Source organism: Protopterus annectens, chromosome 13.part0, assembly GCF_019279795.1.
Source record: "Protopterus annectens isolate FY-2018-M chromosome 13.part0, PAN1.0, whole genome shotgun sequence".
Lineage (NCBI taxonomy): Eukaryota > Metazoa > Chordata > Ceratodontiformes > Protopteridae > Protopterus > Protopterus annectens.
The window spans coordinates 374,208,539-374,228,568 of NC_056747.1; the positions used below are offsets into that span (position 1 = coordinate 374,208,539).

The 20,030-nt window shown below is 39.6% G+C and overlaps 1 protein-coding gene across 3 annotated transcripts in view; it reads right to left on the minus strand.

Moving 5' to 3' along the window:
* Nucleotides 1–426: 426 nt before the first annotated feature.
* The window catches only part of DIRAS1 (DIRAS family GTPase 1), a 371,581-nt gene continuing 351,977 nt past the window's right edge, over nt 427–20,030 (minus strand). For all 3 annotated transcript variants that reach the window (XM_044053984.1, XM_044053982.1, XM_044053983.1), the window contains 2 exons: nt 7,832–8,061; nt 427–5,660 (listed from right to left, as the gene is read on the minus strand). In XM_044053984.1, the coding sequence (XP_043909919.1) occupies nt 5,049–5,645 (597 nt within the window). In that variant the 5' untranslated portion in view covers nt 5,646–5,660; nt 7,832–8,061 and the 3' untranslated portion in view covers nt 427–5,048. The remainder of the gene's footprint in view (nt 5,661–7,831; nt 8,062–20,030) is intronic.

Here is a 20,030-nt window from a genome sequence, read left to right on the forward strand (position 1 = left end):
TTGAGGCAGTCAGCATAAGACATGTTACTTATGCCCTGTATTTTTAGTGAGGAACCTCTATGTATGTTAAAATTGTTGGATGTGCCTGTTTGGGTACATACCAATGGGGACACTGTACTCAATGATAGGTCCGATGAATGTTGAGTACAGTGGAACAATTACCTGTTTGGACCTGGATGCCATACCTTTGTTTACAAATTGCACAACATTTCCTCAGTACTGTAGACATGTAATGGTCAAAGGCTAGATTTACTGTCTATGTGTGTTCCCAGGTCCCTGACTAGTGGGTCAACTCATAGGTGTGTTGTCAATATGATAGTTACTGGTTTAGATTACTTCCCAAAGGATGCTATTATGCATTTCTTGGCATTTAGTTTTAGTCCGTGGCTCTGACACATGCTACTTATCTGCGTCAGCCCTTCCTGGAGAACATTAGTTCAGTGGGAGATTCTATGACTGCTCCTAGTTTGCAGTCGTCTGCAAATTTGGTCAGCCAGAGTCGCCTGACATTTGATTTTACTTCAGAGAAGCTAATGTCAAAAAGGAGTGGTCCCACAACCGATCCCTAAGAGACACCACTTGTGATTGGCCTCTTTGTAGAGGTGGATTCCCCAATTCTAACTTCCTGGGTCCTCTCTATGAGTCAGCTGGCTGTCCACCAGATTCTGGGAGGCAGTCTATAGATGAAGCACATTTGTAAGAATCAGAGGTGAGAATTCTTGCCCTATGGCAGCAGGCCTTCTCATCCTTAGAATCCTTATAACATAAGTAACTCTCTGCAATGTAAAAAGACGGCAATCAAAACAAAATGCAGAGATGCAGAGTAAAGGAACTCTCCTACAGAGATCGAAAGACATCCCTGCTATCATGCTATATCTAGCTGCTGCACGCATTTCTGATCCAGTGATAGTATGAGAGTGTTGGAGAGAAGCAGACTAAGATAATAAATCATCCTTTGACAGGTAAACCCTGTAAGAAAAGGCCAAGAAAGTTCAGCAGGCATTCCATGACTCATTGGTGAGGGAAAAATCATTCCATCTGTAATGAAGAAGGGTAATGTAGTTAAGAGTAAGAAAAGAATGTGAAGGCACAGTCTCAGACCATAGTGAGAAAATTCAATAGGAAAGGTAAGCAGACTTCCCTTTCCAAAAAGTCTAACAGGGAAGAGGAACATTCAACTGAGGACATGGTTAGCTATAGTATAGGACATTGTGAGTCAAGGTAATCAAATAATGGAGTAGCAAGAAGGGGACAGCTGACATAGGTTAGCTGTAGGACATTTAACATACAAGGTTTATCACCACTGTCACATTTATGTTTGCAAGACGCCAAAAGCTAACCCAGACCTGTGTTATACACTACAGTGCCAGAGCATTTCATAGTGATCTCCTTCTGGATGTGCCTGGCCTGGGGATCTGTGCCACTCAGATTTGATGGCATCTACTTTCTACTGATTCAGTGCTCATTGGCATAATGTCTTTATCTGATAATACCCACCTTTGCATCACTACATAGACTTTCTCTTACACTTCAAACTGCATTCAGCGTATTCAAAGATAAGAACAATTCCTAATAATGGATACATTATAACATTTTCTTACTGCATTTTTATCTCCACCCCAATTTCTGTTTATGCTTGGAAAACTTTCACATTAATACCAAGGTTCCCAAGGTATCACCTGCTGTCATCTAACAGAATATCCCCATGACTTCCCTACTTCAGAGTACTTATGCCATGATGTGCTATTGCTGGTTTTTGCAGGTGCAAGCTTTCTAGTACGCAGAAGGTCTCCCCACACTCAACATCCTAAGAAAAGCTAGTGATGACAAATTGGACTGTTCTGATAACCTTACACAACTCTAATGTAAGGAAAAAACTGATAAAGCCTACATCATAATAATGCAGGGATCTCTGTTTTTGTATATTGGGTTTTGCTCTTTGTTCTTGTATATTGGGTTTTGCAATGTGCTCTGAGCCTACATAACAACAGGCACAATACAAGGAAACATTACAGCACAATGTGAAACAGCAGCAGCACTAAGCTCCACACCCTGAGAACTTTGCTTAAATCTAGAAGATACCACTTTTGTACTAACCAGTTAAGGTATGTAGCCTAAGCTTTGCTTCTGGAAGGGACTTGAAAACAAGCACTGGTGTGGTGTTAAGATTTTGATCAAAAATATGCAGATAAGCATGCATATGCATTAACCTAATCCCAACACAAACTGCCTAATATTTTCACTTTATGATCTCTTCTCTAATGCCTATGTCACTACTGTAACTGATATAAACATTGTACAGAGTCATTTCTTTTCACTACCTTCTTAATCTTCTTTCTGTTGGATATTAACTATTCCTTTGTTTTTGGGGTACTCTTTATTATATAAATTATTTTTATTTTTCCACTTGATATGTGTTCACATTCTGGGCTAAGACAGAAATTGGTCAAATGGGATCAGTCCACTACCCCTGTTAACTAATTCTATAAATAAAGGGATATGCTTGTAAATACATCTATATTCTTTACGCTTAGAGATTTCCTGGCCATTAAGGCAATTTTATGATAGCATATATGACACCTGAGTGCAAATCTAAGTAGACTAATTAGGTATAACACATACAGGTAAGCTCTGTGATATTGCTTGATGATGTTACGAATTATATAAAATTCAAAGAAGCAAATGAAAAAAGTTGCAATGAGTAAGCACAAAAATTAATAAATAAAAATTAAAAAAATCAGAAACAAAAGTAAGCTAGAGAATTTTAACTACAACGTTGCACCTGCCTTTGAGAGACAAAACAGATTCATGTGGTAGTAAAAATAAACCAGTGGCATTAGTGGGTAAGGTAATGCCAGTACCTTGTTGAAAAAGACATATGAAGACTTCTAGACTTTGAGGGACTCTACACAGCAACATTACCTTCAAATATTCACATACTAGAAAAATAATTTACTTTTACAGAATGTTAAAAATCAACCAGATTTCTTCACTGATGTTTACAATTTCTTCTGATTTAGTTTGCATGCATTGCTATGCTCTGAACACTTATGCAGTCTTCCTCTGGAATTTCATATTTAGAAAGATGGCTATAATAATAAAATGGATAATCCTTCTCCTTTGGCATCTATTTAAAGATCCGACTAACTTATTTTTTTCTCTTTAAACTATTCCATTAAGAAAATTCACTCTCATTACTCAACTTTCTGTAATACAAGATCCAGCTTTGACCATGGTGCTCTTTTATTCATGGTCGGTCATGAGTATCCCATTGGTTCACACAAAGCATTTTCCATTATAATAAGTCACTACATTACGAATCAACATAGGAATTTAAGTGCATCGGTCGATATGTGCTCTAACAACTACCTGAAGAACAAAGCTGGATGTCTTCGGATAACTAGGCATATTTACAAAAGGCAAGTACAAGAGTTTAAATATCGAGTGTATTGCAATGAAAGTAGACTTCCTGCATCTCAGCAATGGAGTTGCTGTCCATTTCCACCACAGTCCATTCAGTGGTGCGGTTAGTGAAAACTCAGCGTTCAGTGCATCAGTCCCCTTACAACTCCATTAGTTTCTAGTGTTGACTTAAGATCCCAAGGTAAATGACAAATTATTTATGGAAAAAACTGCCATCCCCTACCATACTATGCACACACAATTCAGAAGATGACACAGGAACAGACAACTAAAACATGTGTCCTTCCCACAGTTTAAGGCTTTGGCTCTTTTACATACCGTTATAAAAGCAGTTTAACTGACTAGCGTATTTATTTATTTATTTAGCTTCTATGGCTCCTTCATGACAGAGGTGGTGACAGATGGGTGACACCTTCTGCTGCTCACCATACCACTGTGCAAAAGTATTCAGCAATGAGAGAGGTAAGCTACTAGTAATTTGAATAACATCTCTCTTATTTTGGGCATTTCCTATGTGTTAGAAGAACCAGCCTCTACTTCCAAAAGAATTTGGCCAACTTTTAAATTTCTATACTGGAAAACCTGGCATCCTTAAACACATCTACCAGCATCAGTGTTAAAAAGGGCCTTTGCCTTACAGTTTGACCACTACTGCATCCCAGCCTTACTGTACTGACAGTGTCATTATAGCTAGGACACCCTCCCCCTTAAAAAACTAATGAAAAACTCTGTAGGACAAGATGGCATCTGATATAAAATCATACAGTTAATTGTAATGTGTGACTGTTTTGTAAGAGACGTTCTTTGATGTGGTTGGGCAGTAAGTGCTCCTAGACAGTGGACCCCAACCTTTATTTGAAAAGGTGCAGAAGTAATGTTCAAACCACAGGGAGGACACAGCACTAACCTGACATGGAGGACAAGCTCTCCTTGCAGAGAAGGTATGTTGCTTTTCCTTTATTCAGTCTAAAGCCTGACCCGTTAAATGAACTAAACAGGTACAGACAGTGACCAGCAGGGATGTGGTGGCTGATGTGAAATATAACATGCTACAAACTATAACTGCACAGAACTGAGATCTTTGTCCCAGTCTTCAGTACTGGGAAACTATAATACCATTCATTACACCTCTCTTTTCTCAAAGCACGGCTTCCATTTGTTCATTACACCTCTTTCTCAAAGCACGGCGTCTGTCTGGAACCGGCTTTAGTTTAGGTGCTAGATACTGATGAGTGCTTAACATTGTCTATCGTGACTATGCATTGACACTGCTTAGGTTCCTGGGAGCATGAGATATAGCTCTAATAGGTTTATGCAGTCCCAGGAATGGCCAAGGAGGCCTTCTCTCATTTATTCCATGGGTTACTGATATGATTATCCTGGACTCAGTCTTCTATTGTAGTGGACAAGTAGTCACAAGCTACATCTACTGCATGAGGGGATCCAGATGCACAGTGTGCAGAAAGTACAGTGGGGCAGTCAAGGGACAGAACTCAAGGTGCTTAGTGAATGTGCATTTCTTTTTCTCTTATCAGCAGAGTCACAGTGAGTGAATGCGGCGAGGGATACTGAAAATGCAGTCATTAGTGCCAAAATGTAGCAAAGCAGCGTCCGTGTCACTAGTGCTACATGATGCTGCACTTTCCCTTGATCCTGTCTGTTCGCTTTTGCTTGCTTGATCGCTTGCCATCAATGTTGAGGCTCATGTTCCTTCTCTTCTCCAAGTTTAGAAGCTCCTGGAAGAGTTCCTTCACATTGTAGTTCATTTTGGCTGATGTTTCCATGAAGGCGCACTTCCACTCTTTGGCCTGGGCCTCACCCTCTGCAGTCTCCACCTCCCTCTGTGTCTCGTCACACTTGTTGCCGACTAGCATCACAGGGATGCTCTCCACATTGCCTTTGATCTGTAGAATCTGCTGGTATATGGGCTTGAGCTCCTCCACAGATTGCTTGCTGGTGACAGAATAAACCAAGATGAAGGCATGACCCTTGGAAATAGACAGGCGCTGCATAGCTGGAAACTGGTGGCTTCCTGTTGTGTCTGTAATCTGCAGAGTACAAACACTTTTATCACAGCTGATGACTTGCCGGTAGGTATCCTCGATGGTTGGTATGTACGTGTCTCGGAAGGTTCCCTTTACAAACCGAAGTACAAGGGAGCTTTTCCCAACACCCCCTGCTCCAAAAACCACCACCCTGTAGTCATTACTTTGTTCAGGCATTTTCACCCTTCTTTCCTAAAATAAAATAATATTAAAAAAAATTAAGAATAGTCTTCAGACAAGAAGGCACCAGGTTCATATTTTATTATACAATATATGCATTTTGTAATATTCTATTAACATGTTAAACAGTATCACTTTTATTGGACTGCTGTGAAAATGTATTAAAGGTCTGTTTTCATAACTAATGGAAAATTAATTGTTTTTAAGCAAAAGAAAACATTACATAAAAAGAACAAAAAAACAAGGCAGAGGGGTAGAAAAACTTACAGGGATGGGGAAAAGAGATACTGATGCAAAACACAAATTTACACAGAATATAAACTATTAGCAGGCAGCTCAATTCAGGCTTGGGAAAAAATGGAGAAGTCCCCATGACACCACCAACACCTTCTAGAAACACTGCACATTCAATATAAAAATTGCTCCCTTATCTTTTGCCTTCTGGATGATATGACTGTGCTCTTACAGAATTTGCTCTGAGGAACAGGGTTATAAGTGTCGGTGGGGGGAGGCATCATCTGAGGTTCACTGGTTCACTGAAATAAAGCAGCTACAAAACAAAGACTGACTTCTGTAGTCTTGTGTTCATTGCTGACTGCCGGGGCTCTCTTGTTTTATCATGTCATGGCCTCAATACTTCTTAGGTTCCCAAACATTGCTGCAATGGTTTCCTCTAACTTCCAACTACGGATCAGTTTATCAGGTTCTAACTGCCAAACACAACTGGACAGAAATAAATTTTACTGTAGACTGAAGGACTGATGTCTAATCACTGCAGAAACACTATTTATACAAGAATGCTGTGTGCTTTAATGTGGAGTTTCTTTTCTCATTCTTGTACATACTAACTCCGTGGTCATACAAGTCAGATAGTGTAAGGGACTTGCCATTTAAATTGGTGGGAAGGCAGAGTTATTCCCCCTTCAGAATTCACTTATTTCAATCTTTGTGGGTGGGTTGTAGACACTGTTTTCAGTCAGATGTGATTGAGAAATGAATTTTTGAGCAATTATGTGTCAATATAACAGGGGAATATAGGGGCAGCACCACATAACATATCACTGGACTGATAAAGCTCTGACAAGAAGTTAAAAACAAGAAAGGAAACACACTAAATAAGGACAGAACAAATACATTCAGGGAAAGAAAGAGAGAAAGAAAGACTAATCTATGATATACGTCTATGATGAGTAAAGACAGAGGGAAGATGTGTGCAACACCAACATGATGCCAATGAGAAGGAACAGAAAAGTGAAAAGAAAGGAAAGGAGGCTGGAGAAAAACATGGGAAGAATACAGGTTTGCAAGTAAGTTGTCAGTGTTATGCTCATTACTACCTCAAGACGTATGTCCTGTATTGTCTTGCATTTGAAGCTTTTGTCTCCCATTATTTTTGGCTTTATTCAGAAGTCTTGAGCAAAAAAAGCTGAGACATACTCAGTTTCCATTTTCTGTCCTTGATACCCTTCCCTCCTCACCCACCACACCCCCGCAATGCCAATGTTCCATCAGGTCATGTTAGCACTGTCATTCTTTGTACTGAGGCAGTTTTCCCCAAGTCCTAACAGTGTGCACTGGTGTAATGGAACCTGAATCCCTCACTGCAATGTCAAAGAATATCCCTCCCAAAAGAGTCCTGAGTTCCAAAGTTCATGCAGTTCTGGATTATCCTCCTAAAATTGGGTCACTAGTTTGAAACAATGCCATCTAATCACAGAGTTGTTAAGAGTCTTCTCTTAGAATTACAATGATACATGACAAGTTGTATTAAATTACAAGATCACACCTGGATCTTTGCATGTAAGGCTCACCAGTGATTGTGGGAAATTAAGGCATTACTGTTATATAATCTAACACTTATAAATTATTTAGTACATTATTTAGTACATTTTTTTAATAAATCAAAGGTAACGGTTCTGCTGGTTTGATCTTGTATGAAGATATAACAGCTATGAAATGAAGCAGGCAATCAGTTTTCGGCATTCATGCATAACATGTCATTTTTGTTCTGTCTGTATCATGCATTTTCAAATAACTGCTTCGCATGTTGCAGAAAAACACACCTTGGAATTAAGTAATTCTTCAGCAAGATTCAAATAAATTAACAAAATAAAGTGATTAGTTGTAACTTGGATAGACAAGGCTACAGAAAGCTGTTATATTCCTGCAACTTTCACCATTACCTTGACTGTTGATGTGCTTCCTTGATATATGGACCCGTTTACTTATTGCTGAATCAGCGAGTGCTTGAAAGACTGTCAGGTGGTGGTCCCATTCATTTCCTGGCAATGACGGCACTTTCTTTCTTCCTCTGACCCACAGAGCTGTGCATTTACAGCCTGATAATGCAGCAATTACAGGTGGACGGTCTGCCTGTGCTCACTAAGGTCCATGGGTGGAAGCAGTACATTGACTGTAGAAAACAAGTATCACAGGGAAATTTAGAGAAAAAAATGCCACCTAACATCTGAAAAACAAGAATGTATACAACTGTAACAGTTCATGGTAAAATAATACAATCTCTAATTTATCATGCAGATTTACTATCTGAAAACACACAGAATTTGGTTTAAAACTGTTTCCATTTCACTTCTACCCAGCTGCATGAACTGTATCATAATCTGTTTTAATAGCAAGAAACATGAATAGTTTAATAACATGCAACTTACAGTGAAGGACATGTAAGAAAGCTAACAAAGTACTTTGGTCTGGATTTATATACCTTGATAGCTGCTGAAATGGGTCATGTGGATCAATCCACTTGCCTGATTGATGAATAATAAATATTGACATCACATACAATGAAGGATAAAAAACTTCCATATAGCATGAAATCTCTGTCGGACAGAAGCGATTATGACAAAAGTCAATTCAAGAAATTGCCTCAGAAGACATACTGTATGTAAGCCTGCAGAAGACAGGAGGAACAAAAGCAATCCTGCTGTGTGTATGATAGCAAGCTACGCAGGTAACAAGGCCCTTGCAGAGAACTACTGCAAAAAAGGCAATAGGCTCTGTGAACCAGACTTCTTGAGAAAGTGTAGTTTATTCTCTTGATATCTGAAAACTGATAATGGATAAAGTCCTACTAACTGCACCAAAACATGTCCATAAGTGCAAATTGCAAAGAACTAATGAGACAGACAATATGTATGTGTTTGTAGCCAAACATATACATTATAAGCCCTAGTGCAAAAATTACTTTTTGAAGAAGTGTTTTGCCAGGCTCTTGGATGTTGCGCATCTTACTCTGAAATGTACAAGATTTAGTTTTGTCACTCTTTGTGTGAACAGTATGCACATCTGTTTAGAAGGATGCACTGATATTTCTCACATATTTAACTTAGCGATTATATATAAAGTCCTCATAGTCAAATAGGTTAAATCAATGGCAACAAGAAGGAAACCCTAGAGAATGCCATCACAGGCGACACAGGATGACTGATGCTCACAACACTGAAAAGTTGCCACTGACTTGTAATGGGGATTAGACTCAGAGACAGAAGGCGAGTGCTAAATTTTTTTCCCTCTTTCTCCCTCTTTTTGGGGTTTGTGATATCAGTGGTGATTTATATATGTAAAACTAAACTGTAGAGAGGACTACTCCCCTATACAGAAACAAATTCATTTTACTATAAATACAAAACAAATGAGGAACCACAAGGTCGATCATATAGACAGTTCAGGAGTATGGGATCTCCTCCATAACAGAAGGTACAGGGCAGCTTGCCCCCTGCAAAAAAAAAAATATATATATATATATATATATATATATATATATATATATATATATATATGAGGATGCAGATGAGTGAGTATATAAAGACCTCATGTCATACCTGTCACTGTGTTTAGCTTAAAGATTATCTCAGGTTTGAGTCAGTTTGCAAATGCAAATCACCTAATTCCCCCCTTTTCCCATCACCAGTCAGGCATATTTGTCGCTGACATTCTGACATTATTTCCCTACACTAATATATAAAATCTCTTTGTTGGTGTATACATATATATATATATATATATATATATATATATATATATATATATATATATATATATATATATATATATATATATATATATATATATATATATATATATATATATATATATATATATATATATATATATATATATATATATATAGTATGTAGTTAATTTCTGTGTGCCCTTACTTTTGCTATATTTTACACTTTGTGCTCTATCCTTACACTAATTTGACTTGTTTATTTTCCATCCTTATTCTAACCATCCCTTCCTATTCTCCTCCATACTGGAGGACTTAATTATTATTACTGTTACTAATTCATTGCTCTCTGCACACAAGATTTTGTTTGTACTCATAATATTTTGTGTTAACTTGCTTGTCTACTGTCATTTATATCTGTTGGACTGAGACAAAAAGATTTCAATTTGGATCAGTGCTCTACCCCAGTTAACAAACTCAGTGAATGAATAAATAAACAAGTGACTGTTCAAAGAGATGCCTGCTGGTCGTGTTACTGGCTACTGAAAGAAATACTTCTAGTGTGAAAATATTGCTGTACTTACTGCAGCTTTAACTACATAAATTTAGGATACAGATCACGAGCTTGGACATTATAGCTCTCACGTCTCGAATTTTCAGGAACACGCATGATTGTACAACTAACATACACTCTTCTGCATAAAAAATTGGCTTTTTTCCATTAAACAGTGAAGCTTAACTTCACTAAATGAATGCCAGACATTAGAATTAATGGATTTCAGATTTCTTGCAGCTCAATATATATATTAATGCAAATTCTCTTACTCATCACTTTTCTAATTGTACTAATTTAAATTTACTATCTGCCAAGTAGGTGGGATCATCCATTCACCCTTTCACGCCACAACCCAAGCAGAGTGAGCAGCAAATCCCACACAATATAATATACAAAATAAGCATAGAAATAAATATATAAGAAAAAACTAAGGTGAAGCATACAAAGTCTAAGTGTGAGCACAATGACAATACATGAGAGTTATCACAAGTACACATACCCAGACAAAAACAGAAGAGTTATACATGTATGTACCACAGGGAAACACATCAGATAATATTTAGAGCAGCATGTAATGATTCGGGTACAAGGACTTCAATATGTCCAGTAGTGATAGCTGAATTACCTAGTATTAACCATCGTCAAGTAGCAGGTGCACAAAGTTGTCTTAAGTTGATGATTTTTAAGAGAATGTTTAATACTAAAAAAGTGTCCCTGATTTGGAACTTTTACCCTAATTACTTTGGCATTGGCCCTATGTGCTAAAAGTCTGACAGCTGTGATGGGGGTAGCACATAGGATAGCTGCTTGGTATAAAAATCTGAAATTTCTGGCAACATATCTGCATATTCAGGAGACAAAGGTAGAGTTTGTTTTCCTAATACTTTTCTTATGGAGAACAATAAATATATTAATTACTTTATTAATTACCCAGTACCTGAGTGTGATCCTTCATTGGGTGGGCCCCTAACTTCTTGGGAAGATGAGCGCTCAGAATTTTATGTTAGGCTTAGGAAGTGAGGATCCGAAGAGCAGTTGCCAGTACAGAGTCAGGAGCCAATACTCTCATGACAGTCAGTCCCACTCCCTTTGTGTAGGAGGGCTTAGTGCAATGACATCAGGGCATCTTTGCCATCCTCTCTGCATTAACCCAAGATGTCCTTTGAAGAGCCTGGTCTCAACTACAGGGCACTCAGGCATTGACTTTCCCCATACTCTTCCCCAGAGATAGAACTGACTCTCAGTTACTTCAACCTATTCTCTCCTCCCTCCAACCAACCCTGCCACTGCCTTGAATTCCTTCCCAGTGACTCAAGTCCATTGTAAAATAAATCTTAGGAGTAGGGTTATGGATTTGTAGTTAACTCTGGGTACACATCTTGCCTGTCTGTGTTGAGTCTGTATATGCTGCGAGTACTTGTATGGAGTTTTTTTTCAGGTACACTGGTTTCATCAGAAAAACACTCTGGTTGAATGGTTATACTAAACTCTCCATATATACTGCATATATAGTCCAGGACATGGCTGAAAAATGTCCAAGATGTTCCTTTACTGTTTACCTTAAATTATTAAAAATATTAAATGCAGATCTGAAGTATATGCTGTTCGACAATCACTCCAGCTTTGTAAACAGCTGTAAACCTATTTATATCTTCTCTGTCTTAATGTACACAAAATGGTGTTTTTTCCAACATTTTGTCAAAACTTGTGGCAGGTCAGTACCAGGCCATGCAAACCTGTACATTTCTGAATTCCTTTTGAAATGGAGAAGTTTGTGGCTACAGCTGATGTGTCTGCCACCACTCACGCACACACTCGCACAACTCACACACTCTTGCTTGTCGATGCTAGTGCACCAGAGAAGTGAACTGAAGCTAGATGGTAGCAATGGGGCCTCATGCTTAGCATTACATTTTCTTATCATACAGAACAGGAGACAGCAGTAATCCCTACAGAAATGTAGGGACAGAACCAACTTTAGTGTTTTAGTGGGTCTCAAGACCTGAAAGATCACCCAGTACTCAGCAGGACTAGTAGAATCCTGGATCCCATTTCTTGTTTGACCTTTACACATGAAAGTGAATTTGGCCTACACACACATTTTGTCTAATCTAATTTTATTATGCATATAACTAAATGTGTATTTACATTTTAAGGGCAGATCTTGACAATATATGCTGCTGCTATACTTACTGTTATCCAACTGCCTCAAACTATGCAGTATACACTGTGTAAACCTTGAAGATCATATGTGTGGTTTGAGATACTAGCAATTTGTTTGTATCCTTCACCGTATTAAACTTACTTAACCATTTTTAGTTACATTTGCTGTATTTACTCCTGCTAGAAGCGGATTAATTCTACTGTTGCTACAAACTACCAGTCAGCTGTACACAGATGGAGACGAGTGCCATGTATGTCAACTCAGAAAATCATATGGACAGTGACTGCACCTGCAGTAAATCAGCCTTGATATGAACGTTTCTCTTTCCTGTATTTGTTAATGTATCCAGCCTGTTCTAAGCTGGACTCTCCTACATTTCATACAGGCATAGGGGATAGCCAGTTATCTCATCCCAACATGACGTCCTCTTAAGGCAGTCACATACTACACTGTACTCTAGTGTTTCTCAGGGGGTTTTCTTTAAAATGGGTGACAGACACATCTCGCTTTGTTACTCTACGGCAACATAAAAATATGTAGATTGAAATAATTACCCACATTATGGCTCTTCAAACCCTCTCAGAAATGAATGCCAGTTGTAATTTGGAGTATTTGCCTCCCACTGAAGTAAACACAAATGTCTGCTTACAATTTAGCTTCAACCAGTTCTTCCTCAAACCCTTAGCTATTCTACACCTTGAGCTCAAGAGATGCACCTAATTCTTGCTACCAGTCATGACAACTTCATATATCTCCATAATCTAATTAAAACCGCGTACACCCCAGTTATAACCTTCTGTATTCCAGCAAAGACATTCACACCCACAGTCATGTAGTTTTATAAACTGGCCAAAAGCTCCAAACACCACCCCAGAACTTCACAGCAATACTACAGAGTTCTACTTCCAAGCAAAATATACTTGCTTCCCAGCCATACAACCCTTGTATCCCAAACAAAGCATCCACATCCCAGTGACAGGGCTCTGCATCCTATCCAAAGATACTCACACTCAGTCACAAAGCTCTGTATACCTATAAAACGCATCAAACTTCCATACTCAGAGCTCTGTATCCCAACCAAAGCACTGACACACCAGTCAAAGATCAGTATCCCAAATAAAGGCAAACAATCTAGCCAAAACCTTAGTATCCCAACCAAATGAGTAGCTTCAAATCACCTAGTTTAATAACCCAGTCATAGTGGTCCAAATACAATCCCAAAACTCCACAGCCGAACTACTGACCCTTGGAGACCTGCTCCAATGAAGCAGCGCCAACAGCACAAGGCTTCCTCTCTGGCCGATCTGTAGTTAGTGTTAGCAAATTATGATTACAAGTACATTTTCTTTGCAGAATGTGTTTAAATAAAATTTATATTTAATGAATAGAAGTTTTACAGATACAGTAAACTGCTGCCTGAGTAATATTTATCCAACAGCTTGTATAAATATTTGAGATATGAAGCATGTCAAATTCCCATGGTGGTTACTGAGATGTGAAATGTGTTTTGCTCTTGTAGCAGTTATGAAGATGGAGGCTATCAGTACAGATGAGGGGATGGACACTACAGTCCATGCTGCAGTGGTGGTGGTATGAGGAGGGGATGGACACTACAGCCCATGCTGCAGTGGTGGTGGTGTGAGGAGGTGATGGATACTACAGCCCATGCTGCAGTGGTGGTGGTGTGAGGAGGGGATGGAGGGGATGGACACTACAGCCCATGCTGCAGTAGTGGTGGTGTGAAGAGGGGATAGACACTACAGCCCATGCTGCAGTGGTGGTGGTGTGAGGAGGGGATGGACACTACAGCCCATGCTGTAGTGGTGGTGTGAGGTGGGGATGGATACTACTGCCCATGCTGCAATGGTGGTGGTGTGAGGAGGGGATAGACACTACAGCCCATGCTGCAGTGGTGGAGGTGTGAGGAGGGGATGGACACTACAGCCCATGCTGCAGTAGTGGTGGCGTGAAGAGGGGATGGACACTACAGACGATGCTGTAATGGCGCTGGTGTCTCTGAAGATTATATTACTGGAATTGTTAAAGTTATACAATTAAGAAAGGTTCAAGGAAGTACTGTGTGCTCTAGCACCTCAAGAAGAAATGGAAATAGGTGGATATGAAGATTGGCAGCACCTCAAAACAGCATGTGTGAGGACTCCAGGACAGATATGCAGCTGAGCCAGCTATGGAAATAAGATAAACATGGAAAGCTGGTGGTAGAATGCAGAAGTCTAGGAATATATCAAAACAAAGGACCGCAAGAAAAAAAAAGTGGGAGATAGAAAACATGAACCAGACTAAGAAGGAATTCCGGATGGCTAACAAAAAGGCTAAGAAAGCAGTTACAATAGCAAAGAACAAGGCATCAGATGCACTTTACCAGCTTCTGGAAAGTAACTCAGCAGATACTACAATGAAAATATCAGGTTGTAGGGCAAAGACAAAAAGAGAAAGAAGATAGACAACCTTCATTAGGAATGCCAGCAACAACCTGCTCACCATTCACAGGACATCAAAGACAGATTGAAGGAGTACTTCCAGCAACTTCTAAATGAAGAACCCCCCCCCAAAAAAAAAGAAGCTGTCCTGTCCAGACACATCCTATAGATCAACAAAGCTGCTGTATGCAGATGATGTGGCATTACAATCAGACTTTGAAAAAGAACTTCAACAAATAAGGGAATAGAATACAAAAGTGAAGGCACACAGATGAAACTGAATGCAGCCAAGACAGTTGTAATGGCAACAAATGGGGGAAAAAGAAGATGCTGAAAACTGAGATTGAAGGGGAAATCATGGAACAAAGTAACAGGTTCAAATATCTGTAAGCTATGGTAAAGAAGAACGGAAGTCTGAATGAAGACGTCAAAGCCAGGATCAGAAGGGTAGCAGCCAACTGGCACAGAGTACCAGGGGTAGTAAATGACAGAAGAATGCCAAAGAAGCTGAAAGGTAAGGTGTATAAAATAGAGGTGTGACCAGTACTATTGTATGGTACAAAAACCTGGCAATGAAGGCAGAGCAGTTGGGGAAGTTATAGGTGAAGGAGATGAAGCGATAGGTGCCTGAGATATATAGCAGGATGCACACTGTGGAACAGATGAAGAAATGGGGACAAAGCAGAAGCCCAAGTACCTCCAACTGCAGACAAGGTCAAAGACAATAGATTTATAGTGGTTCAGACACGTGCAGGAAAGCAGAAGACAGTCTAGTGAAGATGATTTGCTATAGACAGGAAGAAGGCAAGAGGAAATGAGGGCATCCTACAAAGAGACAGACAGCTTATGTGAGAGACCTGCAACATCAGGCATGATTACTGAAGAAGGTAGGAGAGTGGCATTAAATAGAGAGAAGGGAGCCATTGACAACACACCACAACTCTATGTATAAGAATGGGGTTGATGATGTCAAAATGTAGGACTAATACGGATATGCGTGATGCGTAATCTTACAGTATAAAACAAAATCAGAGAGGTAGTTATTTCTGAAGTTCAACAATGCCTAACAGACTGCAAATATTAATATAAGATTGCAATAAAAAAAGTAAGTCTTAGCTATCACACAAACAGAAATTTGTCAGAATATAGGGAAGCACAATCAAAGTGTTTTGATGAGAAATGATAACCTCCATAGTTAATGCAAAATGTCAGCTCTGTAGCACAGAGAAATAAAACTGACTGCTGAAGAGGTGAACAGCAATAAACTACCAATTTAGGCACTGAAACAGCCAACAAGAGATTGCCAGAGTGAGTGGCCAATGTACGCTTACCCATTCTGAGAGAAATGAGGCAATGAGGTTAAGTGAAGGCAGAGTGTCATACTGTGTTCACCAGTAACAGCAGCTGTATTATAGGTTCATAGGTAGTACTAGGCAGGTACTAGGCTATCGGCCCTAGGGCCTATACAAGCATAGCCAAAAAGGTACCCTGGCTTTCGCCACGCAAGAAAATTATTTTCCTGTGCCCCTCTTGAGCAGAGCCAGAGAGGTGATCCCCGGGGTGAATTTCCTATTTCCCATCCAATCATCAAGATTTTTCTTGAAGAGTGCTAATGATGAGCTTAGACTAGATAAATAGTCTGTTCCAGAGTATGGGAAGTCTCTGGGACAGGAATCTATCACTCCAGCATGTTCTGTTTATTGTGGTGACAAGGTTTAGGTCCCTAGAGCATGTAGCTCGGAGGAATTGGGATTTCTTTAAGTGGAGCATATCCAACAGTTCTGGGTTTGACATAGCTTTGTATGTTAGGCAGAGATCACCTCTGAGTAGGCGATATGCGACGGAGTAAAGCTGGAGACGGTCTGCATAGGGCATCTGTTTGAGGCCAGTAATCCTCTTTGTGATGTATTTCTGCTGCCTTTCCAGTTGTTGTAGATGTCTTTGAGGTACCATACCAAATGGGACGTTGTGCTCTATAATGGGTCTAATAAGTGATGAGTAGAGGGGAACAATGACCTCTTTTTTCCTGGGTGAGAAACCTTTTGTGATGAGGTGTGCCATGTAGAAGGATTTCCTGACTACTGCGGCAATGTGATTATCAAAGGCGAGATTACTGTCCATCTGTGTCCCAAGGACTCTTATCACACTTTCAGTGTTAAGTAGACTACCACCTATGTGGTAGCTCATGGGTACAGAGCTTTTACCAAAGGGGATGACAATGCACTTTTTGGCATTGGGCTTGAGGCCATGGCTTTGACACCAAACATCTGTCTCAATGAGGCCCTTTTGCAGGACGTCCACATCATTAGGAGTTTCAGTTATGGCTCCTAGTTCACAATTATCTGCGAACTTCATTAGCCAAAGACCTGTGTTAGCCTGCACTTCGGAAAAGTAGATACCAAACAGGAGAGGACCCAGGACTTTACCCTGTAGTACTCCACTTGTCATTGGTCTGAAGTCTGATTTGGAGTCTGCTACTTTCACAGTGTGGGTTCTGTCAGTGAGCCAGTTAGCGCGCATGCAAAGCAGTACATGCTGTAGCTGCAGTTGTACATGTATGGGAGGCAGGTATTGTGCAGCAGTTGTAATATGACAGAGCTGTGCACACAAAGCAGTACATGCTGTAGCTGCAGTTGTACATGTATGGGAGACAGGTATTGTGCAGCAGTTGTAATATGACAGAGCTGTGCACACAAAGCAGTACATGCTGTGGCTGCAGTTGTACATGTATGGCAGGCAGGTATTGTGAACCAAACCTATTAGTTGTCATACAGGTTGAGGTTTAAGGCTAAGTGAAAAACTCTGATGGCTTCTTAGGTGACAGCTTTCCATGACTAGCTCTTTTCCACTCAGGAATGAAAGGGCTGGTCAGGTCACAGGTGGGCTGCTGGCTGGCAAGCAGCTAAGATAAAAAGTAAACAAACACTGCAAAATTGAACTGTATATCCTCCATACTCTGTGCTATATCTAAAAATATCTATGAATTGGGTTACTATAATCAGTGAATCATTTCTGACTAAAATGTTCTAAAATGTTTTCTTATCAGAACAGCAAGATATTTATAATGTGAATCCTGGCACAATGAAAAACTTAAAAGGCATAATTATGACCAGAGCAGACATTCATGAATAGGTGACTTTGGAAATTTATTTTTGTTTTTTCCACTAACAGGTATATATACTCCCATGCCCCTACTTAACATATAACCCAAGGATCTATAGCAATCGTTCATTTTACAACTCTTCCAATATAAACCAGAGACATGTGTTCACAACATTTGTCGTCTCTGCCAAGCTCCTACAAAAATGCTAGCTACTTTTAAGCTGCATGCTGGAAGGATCTTTGCATGTCATCATGAGCATAAGCCATTTATCTGTTCATTAGATGATCCTACTTTCAGCACTGTCCACAGCTCTAAAGAAAAAGCTGTAAGATCTGCATCCAGAGGGTTCTGTGAAAAAATGTAATTATTTTATAGCACTATTGTGGTTCGTGTCTTTGGCTGATATCCTGTTACTGATAAAATGACAGCAAAGCTGAGAACAGCAGAAGCTGCTGATTGCATCTGATAATGCTGATTATGTTCTTTCCAATGCATTCTCCTTGACATCTTGATATGGGGACTGAAACAGTGAACAGGTCAGGCTTGCCCTCAGAAATTTAATTCTGCACTTTAGGGAGGGACAGTGGATGGGATGCATAAAGACAGCTCTTGTTCTTTCTTATTCTAAACAACTAGGTGCTTTAAGCAGAAGATGTTATGAACACCCTCTCACATTTTCTGTCAACAAAACAGTGTTTCACACTTGGCAAAGGGGAAAGAAGCTCCTGATAATGACAAAGCTGTTATCTCTGGTTTTGGCTGCAGTTCCTGACTTGGAAAAGAAGCCAGGTTGTATACTGCTTCCTTTACTGTTCTGTATTTTGTTCCTGCTATACTGTTACATGACTGTTGCCAGGGCCGGCCTTAGGCTGACTGGACCAGTTTGGCCCAATAGGGCCCCAATCCGTCAGGGGGCCTAACACTAGGCTGTGACGGGGTCATTATGCCTTGCATGACCTAGAGATTTGCCTAAGAGACACTGCAGAAAAGTGCAAGGGATTTTTCCGCTCTAGTCCTACTCCCATAGTACTTACAAGTCCAGTATTAGTATCAACTGCAGACTCATGTTTCTTGTACGGCTCACAGTGTTAGCTACTCACTCTCCCATAGTAGTCAGTTCTTGTTACTGAATGCTCAACAGGTTTTAAACCCAGAACTGGTTGGATTAACCACTGGGCTTTGTGCACTTTTCCACTTTACTGTATCATAAGATAAGACAACACACTTTTAAGACCGATAGAGAAGTATTGTTTTCTTTTGCTTCTCTTGCTAACGTGGTTTATTAATGGTTTTTAGTGACTATAGTTACAAGAAATAACCATGGAATAGTCAAGTCTCAGACAGATTGAAAATAAACACTTGTAAGCATGAAAAAATGCAAGCACTGTGATGTGAGGTATCATCTAATCTCTAAGATTTGTGACAGAATATTAGCAATACAGCACTGTTGCAGAGAAATGCTTGCTGCAGTCACAGATGAGGGCAAAATATTCCCAGAGACGTAAAATATGAGGTGTGTTTGCTGAGTGGTGGTAGGCAGAGGTGAAAAGAAAAATGATTCAGTTTGCTGAAAGTGTTAAAACAGTAACACTGTAGAAAATCATCAAAGAAATGTAAACACTAATAAATATCAGTGCAGCAGTGGTAGTGAAAGAGTAACCATGAGGAGAACAAGTCAGGATAACACATAGCATAAATTAACACAATCCTAAACCAATGTGATATAAGAATTCAGTCAGTAAAATAAGTAGTAAAATAGGTAGGAAGAGTACCTGTGCACTGTCATAAGATCATATAGTAAACTATTTCCATGGAGAAAGTAAAGTACAAAAGAACAAAGAAATTGTAATATGTACAACTGATGGGCATGGGATGTGAAGGAACGAAAGGCACGAGTCACATGACAGGAGGACAAGAAAGAGCGAGAGACAGAAAAGACAAAAAGTAAATTAAATTCAATAAACTTTTTTAAAAAGTTGTTGCCCATCTCCTACCCAGGTTCAGCAGATCCAGGCAATACTACAGAGTTTGTGAACATGTTTACTGGTAAACTAGGGTGGACACATCTGATGATAGTCCATATAGACAGAGGGCCTCAGTGGCCCATCAAACGGGTCCCTTACAGTATGCCTGAGTGAGTTGATCAGATCC